Source organism: Purpureocillium takamizusanense, chromosome 5 (genome assembly GCF_022605165.1).
Source record: "Purpureocillium takamizusanense chromosome 5, complete sequence".
Lineage (NCBI taxonomy): Eukaryota > Fungi > Ascomycota > Sordariomycetes > Hypocreales > Ophiocordycipitaceae > Purpureocillium > Purpureocillium takamizusanense.
This window is the reverse complement of record NC_063072.1, coordinates 562,938-574,171: the sequence shown is the minus strand read 5'-3', so window position 1 is coordinate 574,171 and position 11,234 is coordinate 562,938. Positions and strand designations below refer to the sequence as shown.

The 11,234-nt window shown below is 57.1% G+C and overlaps 4 protein-coding genes across 4 annotated transcripts; all 4 read right to left on the bottom strand.

The window, feature by feature from the left end:
- Window positions 1-169: 169 nt before the first annotated feature.
- JDV02_005767 (Acetylcholinesterase) lies at window positions 170-798 on the bottom strand (the record flags this gene model as incomplete). Its single annotated transcript, XM_047987084.1, has 2 exons — window positions 170-339; window positions 519-798. The coding sequence occupies 2 exons, from the start codon at window positions 796-798 to the stop codon at window positions 170-172; spliced, it is 450 nt and encodes a 149-aa protein (XP_047843068.1).
- A 779-nt stretch (window positions 799-1,577) lies between these two features.
- JDV02_005766 (uncharacterized protein) lies at window positions 1,578-2,560 on the bottom strand (the record flags this gene model as incomplete). Its single annotated transcript, XM_047987083.1, has 1 exon — window positions 1,578-2,560. The coding sequence occupies exon 1, from the start codon at window positions 2,529-2,531 to the stop codon at window positions 1,578-1,580; it is 954 nt and encodes a 317-aa protein (XP_047843067.1). The 5' UTR covers window positions 2,532-2,560.
- A 1,035-nt stretch (window positions 2,561-3,595) lies between these two features.
- JDV02_005765 (uncharacterized protein) lies at window positions 3,596-4,591 on the bottom strand (the record flags this gene model as incomplete). Its single annotated transcript, XM_047987082.1, has 1 exon — window positions 3,596-4,591. The coding sequence occupies one exon, from the start codon at window positions 4,589-4,591 to the stop codon at window positions 3,596-3,598; it is 996 nt and encodes a 331-aa protein (XP_047843066.1).
- A 117-nt stretch (window positions 4,592-4,708) lies between these two features.
- Window positions 4,709-9,877, bottom strand: JDV02_005764 (Type I Modular PKS; the record flags this gene model as incomplete). The annotated part of the gene is made up of 1 exon (XM_047987081.1): window positions 4,709-9,877. One exon carries the CDS (start codon window positions 9,875-9,877, stop codon window positions 4,709-4,711), a length of 5,169 nt encoding a protein of 1,722 aa, XP_047843065.1.
- Between the last annotated feature and the right edge of the window lie 1,357 nt (window positions 9,878-11,234).

Here is an 11,234-nt window from a genome sequence, read left to right as displayed (position 1 = left end):
TTCTGGGCCAGGATGCGTCGAGACGGGCGAGGACACGGCAGCGCCGAGGGGGAGTTGGGACGAGTATCAGAGGAAGGAGGGAGGGTTGGAACAAGACACTCACTGTTGGTCCGGTAGTTGAACGTAAAGGCAACAATGTCCTCGTACCCGGCGAAGCCGGAGAGGTCAATCAGGCCGTTGCCCATGGTCCATCCCCCGCCGGGGATGAAGACGACGACGGGCCGCCCCGACGGCGGGCCTGGCCATGCCGGCGCAAAGGCGTCATGTGCAGGCAGTCTTCGCTCTCGGGCGGATGCCGGTTGAAGAGCTTCTCGAGAATGTCCTGTCCAGGGCCAACGTCTAAGTTGGTTAGCACATGAACGCGCATGTCGGTGAGCTTCTAGGATTGTCGAGGCGAGAACAGAGCCATCCCTCCATCAATACAGTCCGTGTAAGTGGATGGAGAGAAATTGCCAGCCGTTTATTGCGCTGGCTGTGCCGGACTTGAAGAGCAAGAACAGAAACGCCAACACACTCACCCGTCCTAGGCACATACTGAACGCACGAGTCCCCAAACGCCGTCGCGTTCCTCGCCGCCGTCCACCTGTCCGGCGCTCGCGGCAACCGGAACCGCCCCGGCGGCGACGCGGCGTACGGCACGCCGAGGAACTTGGCCACCGGCCCCATGGCGCCCGGCAGAGACGTCGAGGCGCCGAACACGGGGCCCGAGTCGAGCGTCGCCGTCGGGGTGGTGACGTCGCCGCCTGCTGCGCTCGCTGCATAAGGCAGCAGGACGGCTTGTAATGGTGGGACTCTCATGTCGTGTTTGTGTGTATGTATGTGTGCGTCTGTGTGCGTGTTCGTGTTTGTCGTGTGTGCCCCTGGCTCCCATACCAACACACTGAAGAGGAAAAGCTAGGAGCATGCGTACTATAGGCGAGGGCGACTGAGAAAGGTCTCTCTGCCCGTCTCCCTACCTGTGTCTCTTAGCTTAGCGAAAGGCTTTATAGCAAAGGGAACAGACAACCTCACATCAGCAGGTAAACCCGCCTCGCGCACACTTGACTTGAACCTCGACGGCACCGACCTCGAGCACGCACACTGGCCGCCCAAATTAATTTATATCGCAGTTGAATCTCATCAAAAGACGGCGATTACGACGAGACGCGCCGCCTCCCGGAGAAAGTTATTACGGCGCCTACAGTACTCGCCTGGGGGGGATGAGCAAAGTTGGCGCGCGGGAGTGGGGGACCGATCCGTCGTCGTGTTGCTGGACTTTTTATGGATACGACGGATACGGGCCACACGGGGCGGGCCCTTTCGGCTCGGCCGCCCGCCGGTGTGGTTGGCGCGCCCGGGGTTGGTTGGTTCGTTTTTCCCTGGTATGAGGTCCTTGTCTTAACTTTAAAGTTAAGCTGCTGCCTGATGTGGGGAGACTGAGTATTTATTGTTGTTGTTGTTGTTGTTGTTGATATTGATAGATGAGATTCTCAGGGAAAAGGCATACGCGTGTTGCCGAATAAGCACGTACCTACGTCGCGCTTCTGATGCTGGGCTTCTGATGCTGGGCTTCTGATGCTGGGCCACACAGTGCCGCACTACACTCCTTGTGCCCGCGGACTGCTCGCTCTCCTCCAGGACCCGGGCGCATCGTCAAAGTCTTCCTGCCACCGTAGCTGGGGGGGTCTCAGGTACTCGTCCTCCCAATTGCCAGGCTGGCTCAACGACTCCAGCGAAGAAACGTAATCGGTGGTTTCCATGTACATCCAGCCCACGTTCTCGAGGGAGCTCTCCGTCAACCCCCCTTCCCATACGGAGTCGTCCTGTATCGGTCCCAGCTCCTGTATCTCTTCCACTGAGTACCGGCCGCCTTCGTCTCGCTCAGCAGACCACGTCCTTTGGACAGCCTTGACCACGGCGCCGCACGCCTGATCCATGGATTCGAGACAGATGTCATCCACGACCAAGAAGAAGTTGTAGCGTGCCCCGCCAGAGTAGCCATGCGTTCTCCCTTCCTCATCGGCTTCAGAGTCCTCAACGGAGGGACGCTCGCTCTCTTTGCAGTTGCGCCTGTACTCTTGTAACACCCACTTGGAAAAATCGTCGCGCAGTTGGGAAATGGTCGCCCCGTCGAATTGGCTCTTGTCATCCATTATTTCGAACCGATGGCGCGGATACAGATGCTGATTGACGGGTTCTTGCTGAATGGACTCGACGCTCTCGTGCAGATGCTGAAGCATTCGGTCCCACGCAGCATCATCTCCGTATGCCACCCTATACACGGCAAGCCCCCACGGCGCGTCGGCTTTAAATGAACGATGCTTTAGTGTCGCCTCGACTTCCTTCAGCGGATCGGCTGAGTTGTTGAAGTCCTCCTCCGCGTATGCCTCGCGGACCTCGTCCTCGATAGGGTGGGCATCCCAAACGGCTTGGCGCACCCTGTCAAACTCCTCTGGGTCGTACTCGGTGATTCCACTCATGGCCTGCTCCATGGCCGTATTGAACGCGCCTATGCGCCTGCGATCATCCTCGGTAAGCACCCTCGGCGCCATCCTTGTTGTATGGATGGGGTGAACGAGCCAGCTTTGTCTGCCGTGGGCAGCGGTATTTTGAGAGGGCCGTTGAGAGCTCGAGGACGACGATCTTGTTCTGGCGGGTAATGGACGCTGGACCCAAAAGCGCTCGGAAAAACCAATCAAGTCAGGGAAGGCTCCTGACTGCAAGATGCAACGCAAGTGCATGGAATGATTAAACAGTGGCATGAATTGACGCTTGGAAGTGATGCGAGGGCCTGTCAAATGCACCTCTCCCTGGAGATTTTCTGGGTGGGATTGGCGTTCTAATTCCCCCCCCCCTGCCTCCCCGATACCAGCCACAGCATATCGTTTCAATCGCCGTGGCGTCGCTCCCGGGATGCCTGCCCGCCGTTGTTGATTGGCCTTTAGCAGCTGGTGGATGGCCCAACGTCATGTTGTTGCCCTTCGTCGGACCCCCTTGCTGTGACATGGCTTTCTGTTGATATACTATCCAGGAGCACTCCTTCGACATGACTTCGAGGCTGTCATGTAACGAGTGGGTGACATTTGGGTAAGAGGCGCCGTTGGCTGGGACGTCGTTGTGGTCCAGGTTATTGTCCCCCTGAAACGCGGTCCCAGAGGATGAGCTGCATCTTACTTGGAAGCAGTTCATCACTTTGACGTGGAGACTGTGCGCAACTATTGGGGATTTCGGCGCCGCCAATTTTCTTTATTAATGCCTCTTCTTGCTCAGCAAAGCAGGACTATGTGAGAAGGCGCTCGTTAGCTCTGTTGCCATTGGATCGAGAGCTCGCGGCTTACAAGTGAGAGGTGCTCTTGTCGGCTAAAGAAGTTGTAAAGGCGTCTTCGGAATGCTCGCCCCAAGTTCGCGAGGTACCAACAAGCAGATATACGCCACAAAAACCCGCGGTCAGAACTGTTACACGTGAGCAAATGATCTTCACGCAGCATTTACAACTCCTCCAGGGCCCCGTGTCTGTTCGGAGACATGTGTCTCATCTCTTGCACCTGCGGACAATGTTCCAATTATACAAATCTGATTGCATTCAGGGCGTTTCACCGACATGTCAAGTGTCGGACTAATTGCCAGCACCAACGGCAACCCAGACGCTCTCCACTGTGGCAAACTTGTCCCCATTGGAACCAGTCATCTCCCCCTTCATGATGGTGTTGCGGCTTTGAACGTCGTCTATCCAGGTTGTCACGCACACGGCTTCTTCGGTCACCGGCACGGGCGCTAGAAATCTGATATTCAGGGACGCCGTAACGCTGACAGTCGTAAACACGGAGCCTATCTTGCCAAGGGCCGAGTTGAGTTCGTTGACAATGGCGAGGCTCTCGTCGAGCAGCGTTGCAATCAGCCCGCCGTGAAGAATGCCTTCATAGCCAGAAGTGCCCGCGCCAAAGGCAAACAACGTAGCAACGCGCAGGATGGGCCTCGCTGGATCGTGGAGATGTGAGTCGTCGCTGGGCCGGAAAAGCGAAAGCATGTGTCGTAGAGGGGGTTGTTTTCTGTCGAGGAGGCTGCTTGCCGTCTCTTCTGTGGTGGCGGCGGCGCCAGCTCTGCTGTACCCGTGGGATAGTGTATCTCCAATGAATTGCTCGTGCCGCGAGCTAGCTGGGTTGAAGCACTGAGGGATGAAGGTGATGGCCTGGCCATGTCCAGGAATTCGGCCGCACGTGGGCGAACCATCATGAATCAGACGGGAGCACCACGGAATACTTGTGAAGAAGCTCAGGGCGGATGGAAAGAGGTTTGGTGGGGAATCCGGGGGGTAAAAGTTGAGGGAAGGGGCTAAGATGCGGCGAGGAGGGGAGAGCGCTTTGGGGTATTTTCCAGGTATAATGTGTGAGGGATGGTTAAGCCATGTTGGTGGTGAAGCGCTTAACAAGTCAAGTTGCTTGCTCTCGACGTCGTTGGATGCCAGCGTTCGCTCCGTGCCCATGCGAGCCAAATATTTGCCGACGTAGGTCTCGTCAATCACGGGAGGCGGATACAGGTCATTACCCCAGATGCGGTCGTCGCCCGGGATGGGCTCACTCCTCAAGTCCGTATATTTGAGAGTTGCAAGCATGGCTTCATCGGTAAACCGGCACAATAAATCAGCAACATGGGCGAGCATACCGGTCGGACGCGACACAGCGCGCGCCGTGACAAGCTGCCGCCACTCAACAAGAGGCACAACGGTCATTCAGCCCTCGTGTGCGCCGGCCCCCATCATGGAGAAGAAGTCGTCAAACCGTAATGCCTGTGGATTCTCAAAGTCCACGTCACAGCCCATGAGCCGGGGCTGCTGAACCATGATGGACGCGAGGCTTGTGCAGAGGTAGTCAACGGGCATCACGGCAGAGAGGTCGGCATCCAGGCTCGGGTACCTGCCCGTCTCCAAGCTCCCAACAATGAGACAGTGCAGGACGTCTTCGATGCCAGGCTCGTAGATGCCAGTATCTGAAGATGCAAAGATCAAGGGCAGTCGGTATATGGAAGCGTTGGCGCCGCGCAGTCGCGCCTCTGCCACCATGTGCTCTGCCATCGACTTGGAGGTGACATGACTCTGTTGTCTCTCATCAGGGCATGTGTCCAGGTCTAAATGCTTCGACGGGGTGGCGGAGGTCGAGATGAAATGGATAGATTTACTACTTCCTTGCGATGCCAGGCGCAGAACCTCACGGGTGCTCACCACATCGGGACCGATGCAGTCGTCCCAAGGTCGTCGAGAATAGTCTGCTAAAGTGTTAAAGTGGCAGATGGCGTCGACATTGTCTGCCAAGTGTCTGAAAGCCTCCGCACTCAAGCCGAATTTCGGCTGCGTCATGTCCCCGACCACAGGCCTGACGAGGGGCTTGTATTGTGGCCTCCACAAGCTGTAACCTTCGAGGGTGGCCTCTAATCGCTCCATGACCTCGCCTGTGTTTTCAGCCCGCACAAGACAGTGAGCCGTAATACCCAGTTCGAGAAGACTCTGCAGCAGAAAGGCGCCCACAAAGTCTGTACCGCCCGTGAGGAACACCGACTTTGGCACCCCTGGATGCTGGACAGCGTTATCAAACGTCAAGCTGTCTTCAAGCTCCCCTGTTCGCGAGAGTTCCGTCTCTGAAAAGATGGCAGAGCCTTGTGTGGGCGAGTCGAAGTAACTGGATCCCGTTTCGGTAGACTCGGAATCGACTGAGTCTCTCCGCATTAAATGTAAAAGGTACTCGGAAAAGGCCCTGAGGTTGGGATGCTCAGTCGTGACGTTGGCTGGTAAGGTCATGTCCGTCGCAGCCGCCAATCTGGTGCGCATCTGAGGCTCCATCACCGAGTCGATGCCGTTGTCCTGCCAGGTTCTGTCAATGTCAACCTCGTCGGTGGACGAAATGCCTAGTGTGTCGGCCACCACTTCCCTGACGACAGACTGGACGATTGTGTCGTGCTGCATGGGAGCAGCATACCGCAGTGAGATGCGAAGGTCGGTGTTTCCGCTCAGTGGAAGCGACATACTGCTCTCGCTCTTCAGGTTCATGTTTCCACCAACATTTACATCAGACTGACCCCCCTGTGGTAGAGACCTGGAGAGTGACAAAACGCGCTCGCGCTGAAAAGCATACGTCGGCAGCTCGACTCTCACGTAGCCAAAAGGCTTGAAGTAGGCGGCCCAGTCCACTGGGACATGCAAAGCGTGCAGGGCCACGACACTACCTTGAATGGTCAAGGTGCCGCTTTTGCGACCATGGAGAGATGGCAGCCAGGTACAAGGCCTGTGCTTGCTGGCACTTATTAGACATGCCGCGCCGAGGCCAGATAGTACAGGCTGGGGCCCCAGCTCAACGAATATGCCAATGTCCATGTCGAGAATGGCGGCGATGGCATCACTAAAGCGGACAGCCCTTCGGGCCTGTTCCACCCAGTAGTGAGGCGTTTCGAGCTCGCCTGGCTCGGCTAGCTGGCCGGTGACGCTGCTGACGATGGCGAGTCTGGGTGGGTAGAACTGGATCGTTTCGACAACGGCTCGAAACTCAGCGAGCATGCCATCCATGTGGTGCGAATGGAAAGCATGAGAGACATTGAGAGGCTTAACTTTGCGGCCTAGTCCGGCGACATACGCAGCCATCCTCTCCGTGATGTCAATGTCCCCCGATATGACGGTTTGCGTCGGCGTATTATGACTGGCTACATCGATCATGCCGTTGAAGCCCAACTCGTCGATCATGGCAGCTACCTCGCTAGCATGGGCTTCTACGGAGACCATGCCGCCGCCTCGGGGCAAGGTCTGCATCAAACGACCACGCGCCTCAACGAGCCGGCAAGCACTAGAAAGATCCAGTATCCCAGCAGCGTACGCAGCGACGAACTCGCCGAGGCTATGCCCCAGGACGACATGAGGCTCCACGCCCCAACTCCGCCATAAGTGAAGGAGGGCAACCTCAAGAGTAAAAAGAGCAGCTTGGGCAAAGTCGGTGCGGTTGAGCAATGCAACGTCGTCTGGATTATCGGCGTCTGCCCACATGATGTCGAGCAGTGGTCGCTCCAGAGTGAAGTGAGCGGCCGTCACCTCCAGCGACTCTCTAAAGACCGGATACACTTGGCTCAGATCTCGACCCATGCCCGGTAGCTGGCTGCCCTGACCAGTGAAGAGCATGGCCAGGGGGCGTGTATGTACAGATGGGACACCCTGACGCACTGCGGCCGCGGCTAATTGGTCCCGTAAAGCAGCCTTACTCTGTGCCATGAGAACCAGCCGATGCCGAAAATGTGTCCGGGTAGTGGCCAGTGAGTAGGCTAAAGGACCAAGGCGACTTTGATCAATGTTGTCGTCGCCTAGAAAGTGCCACAGTTTAGTAGCCTGTTGACGCAGGGCTTCTTCTGTGTGGCCCGAGATGAGAAACGGAAGCGAGTCCAGCGGCGGTGGCAGTTCAGTCTCGCTGGCACCTGATGGCAAGGCTTCCACTCCCACTGGAGCCTCTTCGATGACCACATGTGCGTTGGTACCCCCTATTCCAAACGAGCTGACACCAGCGCGGCGCAGACGACGCTCATCACGCGGCCAGGGTCTCTCTTGTTGCACCAGCGCCATGCCTGCGCCCTGCCAGTCCACCGCTCTCGTGGGCTCGCTAATGTGTAACGTACGGGGAATCAGCTCATGCTCCAGCGCCAAAACAACCTTCAGGACGCCCACCAGGCCTGCGGCTGCTTGGGTATGGCCAATGTTGGACTTGGCCGAGCCGACCCATAGCGGACTCCTATCAGCCCCTGAATGGCTCCCAAAGACGGCGGCCAACGCCTCCCCTTCGATCGGATCCCCCAACTTGGTTCCGGTGCCATGTGCCTCGATATAGTCAATGTCACCTGGCTCGAGGCGCGAAGAGGCAAGAGCATCACGGATAAGTCGCTGTTGAGCCGGGCCGCTGGGTGTCGTCAAACTCGCACTCCGTCCCCCATGGTTAACGGCACTGCCTCGCACGACGGCGCGGATCGCGTCGCCGTCGCGCTGGGCGTCTGGGAGCCTCCGAAGCACCACAGCTGTCGACCCCTCGGCCCAGCCAGTTCCATTTGTATCGTCCGAAAAGGCTCGGCACCGCCCGTCCCGCGATATGCCTCGCAACCGAGAAAACTCCACATGAAGCCCAGGGGTAAGCATCAGCGTAACTCCGCACGAAACCGCCATATCGCATTCACCGCGGCGCAACGCTGCACAGGCAAGGTCTGTCGTTACTAGCGAAGACGAGCACGCCGTATCTACCGTCATGGAAGGCCCCTCCAGGCCCAACGCATAGGACACGCGGCCCGAGAGCGTTGCGCCGGAGCTGCCCGTGGCGGTATATCCGTTGAGGTCTTCCAAGGGCCGGGTATAGTTTTGGTGGGCTGGCATGTTGCTGACGCCAATGTACACGCCTGTGCGGCTTCCGCGCAGCTTCTCGAGCGGATAGCCGGCTCGTTCGAGCCCTTCCCAGCACATCTCCAGCACCAGCAGCTGCACGGGATCCATTTCTTGCGCTTCCCGGGGAGAGATGCCAAAGAATGAAATGTCGAAGGAGTCGATGGAGCTGAGATATCCCCCCTGGCTACAATATGTTTTCCCATGGACATCTGGGTCCGGATCGTATAGCTCGGTAGCATTCCACCGATCCTCAGGTACGTCCGTAATCGCGTCACCACCTGCATCAAGCAGCTTCCAGAATTCTTCAGGCGTAGTAACACCTCCAGGAAGCCTACACGCCAGAGAGACTATGGCGATGGCATCGACTTCACCTGTTGCAGCCGCGGGTCCATAACCTGTGGACGGGATCTGCACTGGGCTGTTCATGTCGCCTCCAACCAGATATGCCGCTAATGCTTCGGCGGTGTAGTGCTCGAGCAGTTTAGCTGTCGAAATTGGTCGGCTTAGAAGCTTTTCCAGTTCGGCCTGGACTTGGATGAGGCGTAGAGAGTTGCCACCAACCTGAAAAAAGTTGTCCTTGGTACTGATGCTACCATGATCCAGAGCGCGGGCCCAGATGGCCACGATGCGTCGCTCAAGCTCCCCGACAGAGCCCGTGCCGCACTCAAAGGAAGATTCTCGAGAGGCATCAAGGCTCTGCTCAGCAAACGGGCTAGGGAGAGCCTTGCGGTCGATTTTGTTGTTGGGCGTCAAGGGAAAGGCCTCCAATTCCACAAAGAAAGCGGGCATCATGTAGGATGGGAGGTATTTGGCCAACCATGGGCGGAGCATGGCGTCCATGGTGACTGCCGTTCCCAGTGCCTTGTCTTGGTGCGAAGGCGTCTCATAGTTGTGGCCGACACACCGGATGCAGTACGCAAACAGCTGATCTTTGCGAGCGACAACCACCGCCCCAGAGACACCCGGGTGGCTTGTGATGGCTGCCTCAATATCACCTAGCTCTATCCTATAGCCTCGGACCTTCACCTGGTTATCCGCGCGGCCTAGCACTCTCAGCTCCCCGTTGGCAGAGAAGCAGGCGATGTCGCCGGTGTGGTATATGCGTCCCCTCAAGTCTTCACGCCCGCTGTCGAGGAAGCTGGCTCGTGTGAGCTCTGGCTTGTTGTGATAGCCGCGAGCCAGGCCGGCGCCGCCTATATAGAGGTCACCAGAGACTCCAGGCGGAACAGGCGCCAGAGACTCATCCAGAACGTAGAGTCGGTAGTTGGCTAAAGGTTTGCCAATGATGACATGTTCGGCTGGTCGCACCCTCCAAACACTTGCCCACACCGTGGCTTCAGTCGGTCCGTATAAGTTCCACACGGCACCACCACATGCAAGGAGGCGGGTGCCGAGTTGTTCCGTCATCGCCTCACCACCACAGAGTATTTTCTTTAGCGAAGAAGTACCACGCCAGCCCGAGTCCAGGAGCATCTGCCAAGACGCTGGCGTTGCTTGCATCATGGTGATGGCCTGGCTCTCCAGCACCCCACGCAGTGCGCCTATATCTTTGACTTGTCGTGACTCAGCAACTACCGTCGTGGCGCTGCATAGTAGCGGTAGGAACAACTCTAGTGCCGCAATGTCGAACGTAACAGTGGTCACGGCCAGTAGGCGATCCTCCGAAGTGCATTGTAGTACCTTCTTCATCGACAACAACAAATTGCATAATGCCCCATGGCTGATCTCTACCCCCTTAGGCTTTCCAGTTGAGCCTGACGTGTATATGACATAGGCGAGGTCGTCTGGCTGCACATCCAGATCCAGGTTGGTACGTTGAGCAGGTGACGTTGTCAACTGGCCGTGTTCCTCGTCGACACACAAACAGATATTTGACCAGAGTTTCATAAGCCTCGCTGTTCCAGCTGAGACGACGACAATCTTTGGTGTAGCGTCACTGAGCATGTGACTGATGCGTTCTGCTGGAAACTCCGGATCAATGGGCACAAACGCGGCCCCCGTCTTCAGCACCGCCAACAGCGTTACCACAAGGCCAACGCTGCGATCCAGGGCCACGGCGACCAAGTCATTTCGCCCAACACCCTGGCATACCAGCACTCTGGCGAGATGATTTGCGGCAGTATTGAGCTCCTGAAAGGTGAGACTGGAGTCGGCACAGGTAAGAGCAAGGTTTGTCGGGCAGTAGGCCGCACGATCCTCGACCAGACGGTGGAGGCAATGGCCCAGAGTCGTGGCATCATCAGTGTCGTTAAAGGCCTTGAGTGACATGTGTGCGTCTTTTGAAGGAATGGACGCCATCCTATGGATCCTGCCGTTGACCTGGTGTGGTGATGATGTGTGAAGAAAGCTTGTCACGTTAGATAGAAAGGTCTCTGGACTGTCCAACCTGCCCAAGACACGTCCTACGGGGTCCCCTGCGTTAAATCTTTGCCAACCTCAATATATATTCTTGCGCTAAGGCTTCGAAGCCTGCAAAAGGTGATGAATACTGGATGACCGCCAATGCGTCTCCATGCCACAGGGAGGACGCCAGCCATACAGCGATTGAAGCCGGTCATGGCGAGTCATGGCCCCGTTTACAGAGCAGCCCTTGTGTATTAGAGGAGCACTTCGCCGGGAAACCCGAGACACGTTTTCATGTTACCTGCCGTAATATCCATAAGAGTTCGCACGCTAAAGCAAGTATATAGGTATGTACCCCTTACCATTTGTCACGGGCGAATACCCAGGGATATGGATCCGGTTTTGCCAGTCCTGCAGTCCCAAACCCCTGTCGATCTGCAACGACAATTGGGCCGATCCTGGAGCACAAGCTTGCAGCCTGGCGGCCCCTTTCCTCTCCTTTCCTTCCTTGGCTTTA